This window comes from Gastrolobium bilobum, unplaced genomic scaffold (assembly GCF_033153095.1).
Source record: "Gastrolobium bilobum isolate Gb01-03AN ecotype WA unplaced genomic scaffold, APGP_CSIRO_Gbil_v1 utg500, whole genome shotgun sequence".
Classification (NCBI taxonomy): Eukaryota; Viridiplantae; Streptophyta; class Magnoliopsida; order Fabales; family Fabaceae; genus Gastrolobium; species Gastrolobium bilobum.
Genome location: NW_026896335.1, coordinates 1093062 through 1111243, shown reverse-complemented (window position 1 = coordinate 1111243; position 18182 = coordinate 1093062). Strand labels below are relative to the sequence as shown.

At 32.0% G+C, this 18182-nt stretch overlaps 1 protein-coding gene across 1 annotated transcript; it reads right to left on the bottom strand.

Annotated features, from left to right (window-relative positions):
- Positions 1-220: 220 nt before the first annotated feature.
- Positions 221-3266, bottom strand: LOC133299134 (tryptophan synthase beta chain 1-like). The gene is made up of 5 exons (XM_061498571.1): positions 2916-3266; positions 2153-2512; positions 1316-1749; positions 675-769; positions 221-557 (listed from the first exon to the last, which is right to left on the bottom strand). Exons 1-5 carry the CDS (start codon positions 3264-3266, stop codon positions 373-375), a joined length of 1425 nt encoding a protein of 474 aa, XP_061354555.1. The 3' UTR covers positions 221-372.
- Positions 3267-18182: the final 14916 nt, after the last annotated feature.

The window sequence follows — 18182 nt, the reverse complement described above, 5'->3', positions numbered from 1 at the left end:
TGCCAATATAATTTAATTGAGGAAGAAAAAATCTAATATACTTCCATCGTAACTATATCCCATCAATAAGAATATAATATATTAAGTGACATATTTATTAAAAAAAAAAATCAACTTTAAAGTTTATAATTTTATTTTGAATAGAAATCATATCCAATAGTCAATGCGATGTAGTACCAAATATATTTTCATTGAAGAGGCATCAGTTTATACACGTGGAAATTAAAATTACTTTTACACTATTAGATACATCAATATTAACGTATACATATCTACTTTCAAATTATTATTTAATTTTTATAAGACTTGAACAAATAATTAAATAATGAATATATTACAATGGTTGTATCTTGTATCTTGTATCTTGCAATATCATTCTCTATCAAATTGTCTGCGATTGAAGACTATGGCTGCATCTTTATCTCCACGCCCGGAACAATTCACAACAACCTTGCTCCCATTGCGTAAAGTGGGGACCAACTTATCTAAGATAGCTAATGCATGTGCGGCCTCCAGGGATGGATATATGCCTTCCAATTTGCATAATCTTTCGTACGCTGCAAAATTTATCAGTAGGTGAACTGTTATAGTTGGAGCACTATCAATTTTCTTTTCAAAAAAATAAAAAATAAAAATAAAAATAAAAATTACATATGTTTATGTTTTTGGCGTACCATCAAGAGCTTCTTCATCAGTTGCAACGCAGAATTCCGCACGCCCGCATTCCTTAAGAAAGCTTAACTCTGGACTAACTCCTGGGTACTCCATCCTGCAAATTAAAAAGTCCAATTTTATTTTTTTGGTACATAAAAAAGTCCAGTTTTATTTCAACTGGGGATACCTTTTTCTAATAAATAATTTTCCGTTAAAACTCAGACATTGATGTGATGTTTCACTACAAAAAGAAGTTGAGGTGATCTTTACGTACTTTTTCTAAAAGAAATTGAGGTCTTACTTTTATAAATTATAAATTAATTCATAAAAGCCATAATTTATATACAGGGTAAGTTTTTCTTGTATGGTTGTAAATATACGTAATCTTATACTTAATTTTTTCTTTTTTGTCATTCTTCTATGTTCTATTTGTATTATATGGCTCATATAACTAACAAAAGTTTTTAGTAAAAAATGTGTATCATTTTAAAGGATATAAAATTGTGTCATTTTAAGTGAGAGAAAGAGATAGATACAAGAGAAGAGAGAGTGGACAAAAAAAATATAAAAATGTGGATCTCACTTCTTTATGAGAGTGAAATGACATAAGTTGTGTACAAACACTTTTCCAAATTTTTAATAAAAAAGTGGAGGAACTTACCCAGCTGCAATGGAGTGTGGTTGAATAATTTGTCCATCCTCATCCTGGAGTAAATAGGTCATGGCTCCATGGTAAACACCAACTTCTCCGGTAGCCAAGGTTGAAGAATGTTTTCCAGTGTCCAAGCCAAAACCAGCAGCCTCAACTCCAATGAGTCTAACATCTCTATCTGGTATAAACTCATGGAACAGACCAAGAGCATTAGAACCAGTCCCTACGGAAGCAACAAGAACATCTGGTTTTCCTCCCCATTTTTCCAATGCTTGCATCCTTGTTTCTTTCCCTATGACTGATTGAAACTCACGGACCATAGTCGGACATGGGTGTGGTCCCACAGCTGAACCCGTCAAGTGGTAGCTGTTTTCCAAGTCTTCCACCCAATTACGAAAGGCCTCTGATGCTACATCTTTGAAGCTTCCATTAACTGCTTCAACCTATACACATGATATATGTATTAATTGGTTTGCTCATAATTAATTTCACACGGAGCATAAATTTATGATTTTATAACTTATCTACGTTGATAGATAAGTTATTTACATTCGCTCCCAAAATGACATCATTTTAAAGCGGAAATCAAGGTAATTTTATGATTATAACTTATTTCAGAGTTATAATAGTCTTTTTCATTATAATTTTTTAATTTTTCAACTCAAAACGATGTCATTTTAGGAGCGAATGTAAATAACTTATCTATCACAGAGGAGAAACATTAAATCCTAAATTTATTTATATAATCGTTAAATAGGTTATGGATTCGATTGATTTGATAATAAATAAATAAGTAATAGTATTTCACAAAGAAAAAAAGATCGAAAAGAGAGAAAGTTGTTTTACCTTAGCTCCTAACAACTTCATCAAACGCACGTTTGAAGATTGTCTGTCCATGTCTTTGGCGGCCATGAAGACCGTACACTTCAAACCGAGTTTGGCGCATGCTGCAGCTGTTGCAAGCCCATGTTGTCCAGAGCCAGTAGCGGTGACAACGCTTTTTCGACCCATTCGCTTAGCAAGCATGGCTTGTGCAAGAGCATTATTCATCTTGTGAGAACCACTGTGGTTGAGATCCTCTCTCTTTAAGTATATATCAGGCCCTTTCCCATTATTCTTGCTCTTGTAATACTCTGAGAACCGCTGAGCATGATACAGAGGTGTCTCTCTCCCTGCATAATCTCTTAACGCCGCCGCTAGCTCTGCCTGATATACAACTATTCAAATCAATATTTGTAGGACAGGAGTTGTACGACATGTTTCGTAATCGGTATTAACATTAATCAATTGATGAATATATATTATTATATATGTACACTCTTAATGCTTACGAGAGTAATTTTTGACAACAAAAAACAAAAATGCAATAAACTATTTTTGCCATATAAATCATCTAGCTGATGGTGAAATAAATAATTTAACAACGATATCATATAGTTATGTTACTTATACGATTAATTTTATAAATTTTTTTGATAAGAGCTAGCCTAAAAGTTGTTTTGACTTGGCCATTAACATTAACAATCATTTGACTGTCTGTAAATTAAATTAAAAGTAAGTTTCTATTAAAAGATATTGTTTGCGTGAAATTGATGATTAATTTTCTAACCTGAAAACCTTCATCGTTGATGGCCTTTCTAAACTCATCTTCAAGCTGGGTCAAACACACTACAAGTGTCTCAGGTACGAACTTCCCTCCAAACCTACCAAATTTTTGAGAACTGAAGAGGACTTTCCTCTCTAGAATTTCCGTTGTTGGCTTCTCTATGAAGGGTATTGTGGGTTTGTAAGTGGTGGTCAATTCAGGGACCTTAATTTTAAAGGTATCCTCCCGAGTCACCAATGCTTGAACCACAACCGAAGAGGCGCTCTCTTTGGGCTCTCCTTTCTTATCCATCATGAATTGCCTTATCCTACAATTGTTGCTAACAACTCCCCCTTGCAATTTGCATGCTAACATCTTGTTTTTCTATGACTCAGAAATTAGAGAGAAATTGGTGTGTGTTTGTGTTTGTGTTTGAGACCATGTCTCCTACCCATCCACTTTTATAGTGAGGGGTTGCCGTGATGGGAGAAGCTAGCCGTGTGGGCCGCGCCATTGGTTAAAATATCCAAAAGCCTAATATGCAAAGAAAGAACCTCAATAATGAAAAACCAAATGGTTAAAATATGCACCATCAACATGTGACTTCGGTACTTTATTAAACGTGTTTCACGATTTAACGCACTATGCAATGGCACAGCCACGCGAACATTTTCTAATGGGCGAAATTATAATGTAATTCTTTTTTAAAGTTATAATTATTTATATGATAAAAAATAAAAATAATACTTATAATTGAAGGTTCATGTAGAGTTTGAAGGTTTATATAAATTTGAAGGAGAACGAATGTCCTTATTAGTCCCTCCCTCACTTCACTTTACCACTGTAAAGATAATTATGGTGTGATTCTCGAACCTTTTTTTTTTTTTTTTGTGGTAAACATTCTCGAACCTTTTCTTTGGTTGAGTTTGACGCATATGGAACACAAATATAATAACACCTATCAAAAATAGTTGACTCAATTTTTTTTGTATTGTTAAGTATTTGATTATTAATGTATATAATAAAAAAATTGTAAATAAAACAACGTCAAAATTAATTATAATACTATAATTTACGAAAATAATGTAAAATTTATTATAATACTATATATGTTTTGCATTCTTTTACGTAGAACTGAAATAATAAGAAGGTAGCTAGGAATTATTAATCTTTTGTTCTTCTTTTGTTATGATCAAATTTTACAATAATAAAAATTTAAAAATTTGTGTTGTCTTTCAAGTTAATTTTTATAGAGTACTTATATTATTTAATCAGTTAAAAAAAATATAATTTTTTTATTATGTTGTCACTTATTTTTTAACAAATCAAACAAATGTTTTATTTATAGGTAATTAATTAGAGAAATTTAAGAATAAAATATTTCTAACACTCTTTTTCATAATTTTAAATTATTGAGCTCAGTTTCATAATTGTTGAGATATTCAAGTGTGATGAGTCCCACATTGGTTGGTAATGAGCTAAGTGAAGAGTATATAAGTGAAAGGACCCATGAACCCAATGCCTTAAGGTTTTGGGTTGAGACATGGTGTCGGATCCACTTGCTACGGTTGGTGTAGCCTTAGCTCATTGGTGGTGGCCCCCCCATGGGCTTTCCCTGGACCCGCTTGACATTGGAGTTTGAGGGAACGAATTTCCCAACAATAATTGTTCAATAATTAAAAAAATAAGAATTTTAAAGTAAATTTAAAAAATAATTCAATAAAAGTTGACAAAATGTTTGTTTTTTTAATAAATTATCAACAATATCAACCTGACTTAATTGTATTAATTATTTAAAGTTAATTATTTGTTGAGGCAGTCGATTATTTATTTATTAAAATTATTACAAAATATTTTTTTTTTGTATAAAATTACAAAATATTTATGTATAACCAAATAATTTAAAGTTGGTTTGCAGTGAAGTGATTTATGTTTGGATACTTTTATCTGAAATTGATTTTGATAGAATAAATCTCACCATGAAATACTTAACCCTACATAAAAGCATCATTTTATCCCTTCTAGTCAAACGGGTTTAGGGGCAATAGCAATTTTGATTCAACGCAGCCAAACATATAAATATGAAGCAACCCAGCGGAAATCCAAACATGCTCTTGAACTCTTCGTCAACATGAACTAACATCAAATTTCTGGAATGTAATCCTATGATTTGTTTCGAGTCAATTTTGGTAGTATTAACCGATGCATTGGATCTCAAATAATGAATGTTCACAAGCACGATGAAACTGAAGTTCATGCTACAAAGGGAAAGATATCATGGTTAATAAGCTTTATAATTATACAAAGATTTGATTGCGACTATACTGGTGGCAACTTTATAATTATACTAAGATATTATGGTTAATAAGCTTTATAATTATAATAAGATTTGATTGCCACTATACTAGTGGCAACTGCTTTATGCCCGAACAGCACTTGTTAATAATATAAATGCCAAATTTTTTTAGCCGATTTAGTCTTTCTTTACTGATAACACCTGGTGTTATTTATTTCACGCGAACTTGTGCATGTACTTCAAGCTGAATCCAGCAAATATTTATTTTTTGGTCTTTCCCATATGTGTGCAGGGAGGGCACCTATGAAGAAGGCAGTCAGAGAAAAAGAACGCGGGTTGACTAAAGTTGGCCAGTTTTGTGCACCTTTATCTTATGAAAATATTTATGCTTTTAAATATTTTTTAAAGATAAGCTGAATCATGTGTAATACGCGGCCTTTTGCCAAAATCATGTACATGTATAGTAGCTCTGGTAACCTGCATATTTTTCTTGCAGTCAAACTCAAAAGGTTGTGGGAATGAATCTTCTTACGTGAAAAAGTAATTATGTGATCATGTTATTTGATCACATTTATTTATTTAAAAATTATATACTTTTTTCTCTCTTATCTTATCATCTGGTTGTGATCAAATAACATGATCACATGATCAGTGGCGGAGCCAAGTACATCTTGAGTGTGACCTCGGCCCGGGGTAAATTTTAACAAATTAAATTAATTATATGTAATTATATAATTAATTATAATTTGACCCACGTTAAATTATAATTCGGCCCGGGCTACAATTTGTATTTTGGTCCTATCTAAAACATAATATTTTTTGTAAGAGATTTGGGTAAGTTATATTAGGTTATGTGTTCAATTTCCACTCGTATAAAAAATTATTTTATAAAATTATAATTCTTCTTGATACTGCCTGCTCAAGTGCTCTATATTTAATATAATTTAAATAGTTAGAGAGAATTATATTTACAAATTTTTTGTTTATAAACTCTTATAAATTACACTGTGTACTCCCGAAAATACACTAGATAACACTATGTATTTCCAGGAGTATATAGTATAATTTGCAAAAATTTACAAAAGAAATTTATAAACGAATCATTTTCCAATTTAAATATATTATGATATGAACTAACTAAAGTTAAAAAAAATAAATACACATAAATTTTTTTGATCCAGGCTAAAATTTGAGCCCGACTCCGCCACCGCACTTAATTATTTTTTTACGTAAGAAGATTCATTTTCAAAGGTTATATTTAACCTGCAATTTTGTCGTTCCTGATATTTGTGGTCCCCATAAAAGCTGTCAAAAACTATTGCTATTATTAGAACTACATTATTTATGGGATGGGGGCTAGGAAGCGAGATGCTACGTGTTGGATCATAATATGCCAGAGATGCTGTTATTTAGCCGGGAATTCACATAGCACAATATCCATGAACACTTAGTAAAATTCTTGGAGATATGAGAGAGCAAACTGCAGATATTTGATTTTTTTTCTTTCAATAAATTAGTTTTGCTTGTCATTTCAGTGCCAACGTTGCTTTCCTTTTCGTATTTTTTAAATTGCTTTTCCTCTTTTGTTTTGCTGTTCCAATGAATGAAAAAAGATGGCATAAAAAAAAAAAAAAAACCCTAGTAAATTGGTAACATTCGGGTGTCCTTGGGGAGAAGAGTTTTGCCTGTTTTGGTGTTCGGGCATCATCAAATTTTAAGTGGTTCAAATCAATACAAATGTGACAATTAATCAAAAAGAAGAGAGAGAAGAGAGTAAAAAAAAAAATTTATACAAGTGTCAATCTCTTAATGAAAGGAGCACATGAGGACAGGACCACTAAAAATATTCTTGTCCTTGGGATATGCAGGACAATCTATTAAGAATCAATTTTTTTTTTCATTTTTTGTTTTTGAGAATAGAAATGGATAGAAACTGTATTTGACAAAATCGATTTATTTTTTTGTTTTCGACAATGATCGGTTCAATTTCTGTGTTGGGAAACATAAAAAAGAATCAAAAAATTTCTGTTTTTTTGTTTCCGGACACAAAATGCGAAACATTTATCTTTCTCAATCACTCTCCATCACTATTATCACCACCACCACCACTTCTATTACCATCCCGACACAACTACCTTTACCATCGTCACCACCACCACCATAATGCCACTGCCACCATCACCACCACCTCTATGCCACTCTACCATCATTACCACCTTCGCCACCACTACCACCGACGCCGCCACCATCACCGCTGCAACCATTACCACCACCACCACTGTCGCAGCCACTACCTCCACACCATCACCACTACCATCACCATGCCATGGCCATTGCCGCCGCCACCATCGCTACCATTATCACCACTGTTGCGACTTCGGCAAGTGCACCGGTCGTACAAGTAACACAATGGTAAAAGTAAGGTTGTTGATCCCACGAGGACTGATTATCAAGCAATAACTTATCTATGCGATTAAAGTTGGAAAGATCTTTAAATTGGATTTGTTGAGAATAATACTTTAATTTTTAAAATAGAATTTTTAAAGAAATTATTTTTAAATTTTTTAATATTAAGAAATCAAAAACTGAAATCAAGAATTAATAACGTGAAGAAAACGGTTTTTAACTTTTAATAAAAGACGTAGCTAGAAACTCGACTTTTCCAATAGTTTCTCAACGAGTTTAACTTTCATGCAATTAAAGTTCACAATCAATTATTGACAATTTTTTCTTATGCAACTGACTCCCCAATCTCTTGGTGGTTTCAATTCTTTACTTTAGTTCAAGGCTCTAATCTGTTAGGGTTTTTTTTTCTAAAGTAAGCTTTAAGGTCAAGAATTATGCGTCATGAAATTTGTAAGACTATCCTTAGAACATACAAATTCCTGCAATTAACCAATCGAATTAAAGCATACAATATCCCTATTAGCATGCAAAAATCTACTGTTCATTCAAAATTGATCAGGTCAAGAACAAGACTATGAATATAAAACAGATTAATTGCATAATTAAAATACGAATAATAATTGTATCAAAGATTAAACAACGTTCAAGAACCCATTGGTTCCGTCTCGCCCTAACTGCATAAAGAAATTTAGCTTTGCACAATCATAGAAACAGAAATAATAGATGAAAATAAACTATAATGGTTCATAGAAACTTAGCAGGAAATTTAAACGGTGATTCTTTAATTTTCTCTTCTTATTTTGCCTTCTGCAATCGTCGTCTCCAGAATTGCTCTTCTACGTCTTCTTAAGTCTCTGCCTTCGTCTCTGAATTTCTTCCTTCTTTTGAATCCCCTTAGAACGAGCCCTAACATCTCCTTTTAAAGAAACAAACTGGGCTTTTTAATATTTGGACCAGCTCGCTGAAGGGAGCTGCTTAGCGAGCATATTTTAATTCCTCGCTGATGAGCTCGCTGAAGCAAGCTCCTAAGCGAGCTAATTATAATTTCTCGCTTGCTTTGCTCGCTGAAGCAAGCCGTAGAACGAGCAAGAATTAATTTTTATTAATTCTTTATTTTCTTGATTTTGATCTTCACAACGGATCCCAACTACCTTTGCCCATCAGATTAGTGATTTGTTAATTTAAACCTGAAACAATATGAAAAGGGATTATAATTTTATCTAGTTGTTAGAATTTTAATATCTTTTGAGATTTATTAATTAGCACTATATTCTTAATCATATTAATCATTATTTAAATTATTTTTGATATTAAAATCACAATGTCTTTGACACTTATCAACCATCATCACCGCAGCCACTACTGTCACCACCACCACGACTACCATCATTACGCCACCGCCACCATTACCACCATCATCGCCGTAACCACTGTTGTCACCACAATCACCACTGCCACCACCATCGCCGCGACACCATATGAAAAAGAAAGTGATGATCCAAATTTTTTTAAGTTTAATAGGAATAATTTTTCATTTTATTATTTGTTGTATTTTTAAAAAATATAATTCTCATTCTCGAAATAAAAATAGAATATGTTATCAAATATATTTTCTCTCATAAACTGTTCCAAGGCACTGAAACAGAAAATGATTATTTCTTTTCAAAAATAGTGACAAGTAACAGAATGGTTGTCATGCACACCTTTAGTATTTTGAAATTATATTTATAACCTGTTTAATTATAATTTATATAAAAATTAAATTTATAAATATGAGGGTTTTTTTTTTGAAAAAGTTTATCTTTAAAATGGACAAATAAATGTGTATTATTTACTTAATTTAAATTATCATAATTTTGATTTAATAAATAAGTTGTTTACTTTAGACACATTTATTTTAGGGTTAAAAAAATATCTTCTCCTAAACACACAATAAATATGTGGATCCCATTAAAAAAATAAAAACAATAATGGAAGGATAGCTTTGGGATGATACCTCCTAAAGTGATGAACACAACCTTTGAGCTTTATGCCTCCGATATTTATATGATATGAAAAGATATTATTCGTTCTTCTCAAAGTGGTATTTGGCAGGGTTTCCCGGAATACTAATAGAAACTTTAGGAAGAGGTGTGCATACTAGGAAGAGATATTTTGATAATTGCCAAATTTGATTATTTGTGACTGGCAGGGTTTCCCGAGTCACAGAGTAGTCTGACAGGATTTTTCGGGTCTACCATGATTCTCTTCTCACTAAATGAACTTAATAAAGATAATAAATAATATTTGATTCGATATTGAAATTGATATTTGATTTGATTATTATATTATATAAATTGTATTTTGACTAGAATTTGGGGGTGTTACATTCTATTTTGACAATTTCTATATTATAGGAATATTTTAATTATTGTTAAAATTGTTAGAATTTGGGGGTGTTACATTCTATATGAAACTTTGAATCCATAGGAATGAGTGAACCTCTCCTGAATCAGTGAAATTGAGATTGATGGTTCCTCCTTTATCATCCCTAACAATCATATTGTAACATATACATTAAGGAAAACAAAAATACCATTAATTTTTCATATAGACAAAATTCTCCAAAAATGTACCTGATACGAGTGAAGCGATAACATCAGCATCAAGTTGATTGTGATCCTGAGAAATATGGTCATTCAAGCAATTGCCCATTTAGTAACCTTTCAATTTTCACCGTACATTGGTTTTATTACCCTAACCCTCCACGGGAAACCCTGATCATGCACGCGACATTTCATGCTTAACTTTGTAGGCGTGCTCTTAACCACAATCGCTTCTTGATGCTCCTTCATGAGGTTCCGCTTGATTAACAACTACATCTCTTTTTTGGATGCAAATTCCTGCTCAACAAACAACTCTTCCCCTAATTGCCATGGACCCTGAACTGAACCCGAACCATAGCTATAAGATTCTTGTTCGCTCCGATGATCCTAAACAATTTATGTGTAATGTGAAAATTTCATTCCAAAAAAGAGTAACATAATCACCAGTATGTACGAATTAATACTAATAAAAAAATGTACGTAAATGAAACCATACATGTACATGGGTTGTTTACTAAGGTACTTTCATAATGTTGCGGTAATTGAGTCGAGCCCATGTCATGATGTTCCGGGAATTGAGGCTCCCCCTAATCATGATATTCTTGGAATTGAGTCACGGACGCACCACAATCCTCATCATTGTCCGACGCACTAGCATCCTTGGCAAGAAGACGATCTTCCATTGTGATATTTTCATCATCGTCATCATCATCATCCTCATCCATAACCCAAGTAGGGTAATGTTCATCTTCCTCAGAGATGTTAACAACTAGAGCAACATATGATGATACATTATGTGGAGAATAGAAAGCAACTGACTTTTTAGGTAAAATGACATCCTCTGCTCCAACAATATCCACGTACAACTCTAAGAAATCTTTTCTTTATTGGTTGAAAAATTCTTCCATTACCATATCCATGTCTTCATCGATCATCCACAACTTGCAAACTATTGTGTTGTTCAAATTGCCATAATCTTGTCGTGATCAGATTGACTGATTGGGTACCTTGGAGAGCTATTTTTTTGTATAGATTTTCTGATGCAGTTCGTCAATTGTTCAGTTGCGCTTGATACGTGTTGGCTTTTTCTCGTCTTCAAAAATTACACCACGTTGCCTTTCACTTTTCTACCATTATAATATAGAACTACACGAACCAAATTAGAATGTGATCTCATTCTTAAATATATAAACAAAAAACACAAAAGAGAGTATGAATAAACAAGTGAATAGTAGAGGTTTATAATGGACAAGAGTTGTGTAGAGTGTGGACATGAGAGGGGTTTAAATAGGGAGAACTGGGCCAATCACGCCCAGAGTAGGCACATTAGAGGGCTTGGTTACGCCCAGAAATAGAGGTGGCAATTTGGGTTGAACCCGGCGGGTCAACCCGCCAAATCGGGTTGGGTTGAGTTATACTTTTCAACCCATCAATCCACTTCAACCCACCCCGCTTAGTTGTGGGTCAAAATGGGCTGGCGGTGGGTCGGGGCGGGTTGGCCCGCGGTTCAGTTTTTTTTTACTAATAGATAGTATTTTATTTGTCACTAAACTTTTCTGATATGAAACTTTTTTTTATCTTAATACTCCCCTAGAAAAAAATAAAGAAGAAAAACTTTATTTATTACAAAGGTTATCCATATATTGAGGAAAAAATAAGTTCCTAAAAAATATTTGACTGAATATTAGTATATATTTAGATTTGAGATTGGAAAAACACTAAAGATATTGTGAAATGAAAATAAGAAATATTATAAAATTAATAAAATATATTTTAAATTTTTTTTTAGGCGAGTTGACCTGCCAACCCACCACAAAACGATGTGGGTTGGAATTTTCAACCCATATCAAAATGCGGGGCGGGCCAACCTATTTTTGACGGGTTGGCGGCGGGGCGAGATGGGTCGGGACGGGCCGACCCGTTTTGCCACATCTACCCAAAAAGGCATATTAGGCTGCTGACTCGCGCCCAAATTGGGCGAGAGTGCTCACACCTTTTCTAGGTGTGTTTCATGCATGGTGGCACCTTATTTAGGCATGAGTAATCATGCCCATTTTGGGCGTGACTAAGTGCAATACAACCGTAAATTGGTTCCGAACTACTATTTTTTGGTAATTAGTTATTAAAATAACAATATTTTAATTTTTTGCCTTTAATATTTAGGACTCAGCCCATGGAAAGACGTGGTTCGTCTATTTGATTGGCTTGAGTTGGGAACAACTTTTAATTAAAAGAGTTTGACATTCAATGACTTTTTATAATTGAGAAATGTTATGAACTCATATAAATGGCTCATTAAGTGACATGCTTAATAAGGGGTTACCTAAAATATAAATATAATATAATCATAGATAAGTATCCATCAAGGATACTAATCCTAATACGACAGCATAGCAAGCAGGCCTGAGCCCCTATCAGAGGCACCAAATCCACATTACCCACAAGTAACCTCTACAAATACAAGGTAAACCCTAAAGGTACGTTACGCTCTCTCTCTTACTATTATGTTGTCACTGTGCGCACACACACACCCCATTAGTTAACGCCGTTAATAGTATTCTGTGCACAATGATCTGCTTGACTCAAGAGTATCTCTTTCATATATACCTTGGAAGGGGCACTAGATCCTAGAGTAACATATCAGCCTATTGGGCTGGACATCTCTGTCCCAAGGACAAAACATGAAATATTTTTATTGCAGATTTTTTTTTTGCACAATAGAATAAGAGTGATTAAGCCACTATAATTAGTACAATGGGGTTTGGGTAAGTTATATTAGGTTATGTGTTCAGTTTTCACTTGTATCCAAAAAAGAAGAATAAGAGTGATTCCATTTTATTCCATAACTGTGTTGTATAATTAATGGATAATGCTTTTCTCATGCTACATGAGATAATATTATCTCATGTAAAGACATAATTAGGTGGATCCCACAGTTAAAAAAAAAGATAAAAGAAAAAAAAATGTTGGCTCAGATTGCTATATGTCTGTGACATGAGATAAATTTTTTTATGTAACTTGAGAAAAACATTTCTCATAATTAATTCAGGAATTTATGTCGGACTAACAAAACCAACTCAAAATTAATTCAAAACTTGACTTGTTGGAGAACTAAACGAGTTTTATTATTAAACAAGTTTAACTTAAATGAATTAAACGAGTTTAACTTAAATTATGGTTGTTGTTCCCCGCGTGCTGGAAGCAAAGTAGCAGCATCACAAGTTGGAACAAAACTTTGGTATGATAAGTAGGAAATTTATTTTTTAAAGTGGTGAAAAAGTTTTGTTCCACAAGTTGCTGTGAAAGCAAAAAGTGAAACGAGATAGATTTTGCTGTAGATGCAGGAAGATGTACTGATATTTATATGTGAATACAAAATATACATGTAGAAAATAGTGATAAGTTTGCACATCAACTTATATCTAATATGAAATAAAATAATTATTTAAATAATTATAAGTAATAAAATAGTATTAATTTAATTATTTTTTATTTTTATTTTTTGATAGGCTGTCAATAGGGGTGTTAACGGGCCGAGCCGAGCCGAGCTTTGGTCTTAAATGTGTCAGCCTGACCAAGCCTGTTACCTGTTATGAATATAATTTCAGCCTGTGACCTGTCTTATTTACAAAAAATAAAAGTCTGCTTTAGCCTGTTAGCCTATTTAAAACAAAAGAAGACAATAAAAATTTATCCAAATAAAATATACAGTCAACAACACTAGTAATTCCATAAATATTCATAAATTTAATGTATATCCAAACAGCATAATATAAATCAAAATTATTCAAAAAGTCTGTTTAATTAATAAAATGAGATGAAATAGATTGAGGAGAGAGAAAGCTATCACAAGTAGTATAAAAAATATAAAATAAAAATAAAAATTAATATATTAGGCCAGCCTGAGAGGCTCTAAGACCGATGTTTTAAATTGGAGCCTGATGCCTTTTTATTAAACAAGCTTTTATATAAGTCCAAGCCTGGTTCCAACAATCAATTTTAGACATAAAAGCTCAGGCATTCACGAGCTGAGCAAAAGACCTCTGGCTTGTTTAGCACCCCTAGTTGTGAAGGCCTAATAGACTTAAATAAAACAATAGATTTAGGATAGACTTTTTGAACTTTAAATATATGTCATATTAGAATTAAAATATAACTACCTAATTTATAATATATTTGGATGAACTTTTCTTAGATGTTGCTTTATATATATATATATATATATATATATATATATATATATATATAATTTTTTATATAAATAAATAACTGGATGTAAACTTTTCTTAAAAAAGTGTAAGTCACAAAAACGTCAAAATTGTATTTTTTTAAGCTAAAGTTTTTTTGCTTCTAAAAAATTGCTGATATTAAAAGGTAAATATTTTTTCAAAATCTAAATTTGCCATAACTTAACCAATCCAATCACTGTTGTCACCATTGTCACTTTCATCGCCGTTGTGGTCGCCACTGCAACACAAAATCTTTTGTAATTTATTATTATATGTCCTTTTTGGTAATTCAATATTTAAAAAATACTTTCTAATTTTAACATCTAATTTTTATTTAAAAATATTTTTCACTTATTACATTCAAATGCAAAGTAGTTTTAACTTATTAAAAAAGTCCTTAGGAAAAAATAGGGCATAAAAATTCTATTTTCAAAAGCATATATAAGTTATCTACATTCGCTCCCAAAACGACGTCGTTTTGGTTTGAAAAATTAAAAAATTATAATAAAAAAGACTATTATAACCCTAAAATAAATTATAATTACAAAAATACCTTAATTTTCGCCTCAAAACGACGTCATTTTGGGCTCAATGTAGATAAGTTATTTACATTGACTGTTAAAAAAGTGAATCCATAAATGCAGCCCTCGGCCAAAGTCTAACACAATTTAGTCCATATAAACTATTGATATTAAACCTGCACTAACCGGTCCAACTCGGTCCCCAACCAGTTAAGTTTGATCAGATCTGCAATTGAACAACCAGTATAAGAAACTTGTGAACTGATAACACATATTTTATTACACTTATTTGTTACTCTTGGTTGATATTTTTAAGATTTATTTGAATTAAATAAAGGTCTTTTGGGTCAAATCAGAATTCTAGATTTTAATTGAGTTTAATTGATTTTCGTCATAATTTTTCAGATTTATATTACTTTTGTATTTTGACCATATCTCACTTTACAAATGTCCGATTGACTCCGTTCTTGTTGCGTTTTGCAGCTAACAGAAAGGGCTACAATCGCTATTTCAGCTACTGAAGCCGAATTCGGACGAAAAGATGAACTTGTAAATCAGATTATAACCCAATGTGTTTAGAGCCCAAAGCCATGTTTTAATGTTTTATTTTATTTTATTAAGTTTTTATTTTATGTACGGGCCGAAGTGGTGAAACCCTACCCGTTCTGAATATAGGTTATTTAAGGAAAACTTTAGAAAATCCTTCGGCAGTCAGATTTTGGAATTGAACAATTGTTTTGAGTTTTTCTTTATCGAAATTATGCGCTCTTTCTTTTCATCTTCTTCTTCTTTTCTTCTTTTATTTTGAATGATGTTTAACCTTGCGATGCTAGGCTAAATACCTTTAATCAATCTAAGGTTAAAGGTTCGTTAATTTATTTCAGAGGATATGTTTTTAACTTTTTAAATCAGTTTCGTTTTTTCGCAATTCAGGATGAATATCATGCGATTGTAGATATTCAAACTGAATAATACGATTGCATTCTCTAAGGAAAAATTGACCATTAGATTTAATGGTCAGATTAATTTACCCGATGAACATAAGTTGAACAGATCAAAACTATTGTGATCCCATAGTTGAGATACTGTATTCAACCAAACGCTAGGCGATAGTCTAGAGAGGATTTCCAATTGAATTTGAGGATTTCAAATTCGATTTGGGTTAATCACAAATTGATAATTTTATCTTTTAATCCAATGACGAAATAAATTAATGAATCGTGATTCCTTAGGTTGATTGCTTCTTAATTCTTATTTTTAAATCCAAATTTTAAATCTGTTTTTATTTAAATTTCAAATCAACAAAATTTCCTTTCCCTTTTATATTATACTTTACAGAGCATTTCTGATTTTTAGCATGTTTTTTGGGAGACGATCCGAGTTGCCCTATCACTACAAACCTAAGCTCGATAATTTGCATGGATTCGACAGCACACGTCACAAACCAATTGAAAATCAGGTCCAATCGACGTTAGCCCCGTACAAGTTTTTGAATTATAAGGCAAGATATGTTAAATTTTCAAGCAAGGGGAGTCAAATCCTGCACCTTTGAGATGGGTGGATATAAACTCAATCACTACACCAAAATAATTTTCTTGTCAAATTATTATTATTATTATATTTATTATATATTAATATATAAATTCTTCACTGATTGGATCGGTAACTCATTAATCCAATATCTTAACTAGGTCAACTACCGATCCTAATTTAATAAAATTGATTTAAAGTTTAAACACATGCAGCTATTCAGCATGTATCACTTTCAATGTTTTTCATATGACATGTGCGTTTGAAGAGAAATGAAAAACACGGCAAAAGAAAAAAGAAAAAATAATATGAAGTACATATTTGTTTACTATGTGGTTCATTTTTATCATATCAAGCATGTATCCTTTTCAATGCTTTTCATATGATATATGCGTTTGAAGAGAAATGAAAAACACAGCAAAGAACGAAAGAAAAGATAACATGGACTAGATATTTATTTTTTATGTGGTTCTTTTGTGTTCCATGTATTAAAGCTGTAATAAATTTATTGGCGTGGATTAGGACTATTCGCGATCTGGATTGGATCGGTTTTGGAAGCAAAAATCATCCGATCCAATACCTTCGATTTGATTATTTAATCATCCATTCGGTTTGAATTTTTTTTCAAATCTGATTCGATCCAATCCAATTTTTTCTGGTTTGGATTGGATCGGTTTTCGGTTTTTTGAAAATTTTAAAATTTATTTCATGATTATTGTGCAAATAACATCTTTTGTATATATTAGCTTTGTAATTTTTATTTTTTTTAAATACAAAAGCATCAATAAACGATAATATAGTTTTTTTTTAGCAATGAGATATGAAGCTTTACACTGATGAAATTTTGTTGATGAGATGTGGTTAGATTTTTTCTTGGGTGTAGTTGATGGGTTAACCGATGTTGGGTTTAGAAATTTTTGGACTATGATTGGGGAAAAACTCAAGTAGGTAGAGAAAAATTAATATATTGGATCGGTATGAATTTGATCGGTTTTCATCAATCCATCCGAAAACCGATCCAATCCAATTAAAATTTACAGTTTTTTTTCGGTTTTCGATTTTTTGATTTTCGATTTATTTGGTTATCGGTTTTTCGGTTCGGTCACCGCGGTTTAAATCAGTTTGGATCGGTTGATGAATTCCCGTGGCGTGGATTATTCTAAAAGTTGAACTTTAAAAAGAAATATTTATGATATGATACTTGAGTTTTTATTACGGAGAACTGAAGAATTCGATAATTGTCGTATTTATATTTTACTAAATTTAAAATTTTAACACATGATAAAAATGAATATTGATTCAAATTTTAAAAGCTCAAATGTTTTTTAAAAGAAAAACTCTTATGTGAAAAATTATAGGAAACAGATAATAAAATCATTTATATTTATCCACGTAAAAGCTTAAATATTTGGAAGAGATGTTTCATCGCACTCTAACCCGATTTTGCATAATATCTTCTGACCGATGGACGTGGTACATAGTCGGGAGACATTAGATAGAAGATAAAGAAACAGTATCAGCTGGATGCAATAATTATACGTCTTTAACAAGAAAAAGAAGAAGAAGAAAAGGTAGGCGAATAGGTGTACTTTACACACAACTCACGTGGTTGCACTTTGCAGCTTGACCCAAAAAATATTTATTTTTAGACTCTACCAGCATCCACGATCATTGCGGTGTTGTACAAGCAACAAGACCATGAATGCTAGTGGACCCAAACAATA

Coding starts and splice junctions, on each gene's coding strand:
- LOC133299134 (XM_061498571.1), bottom strand. CDS start 3,266: ATGTTAGCATGCAAATTGCAAGGGGGAGTTGTTAGCAACAATTGTAGG. Junction 1,750..2,152: donor TGAAGTTGTTAGGAGCTAAG/GTAAAACAACTT, acceptor TCATGTGTATAG/GTTGAAGCAGTTAATGGAAG. Junction 770..1,315: donor CCACACTCCATTGCAGCTGG/GTAAGTTCCTCC, acceptor TTTAATTTGCAG/GATGGAGTACCCAGGAGTTA.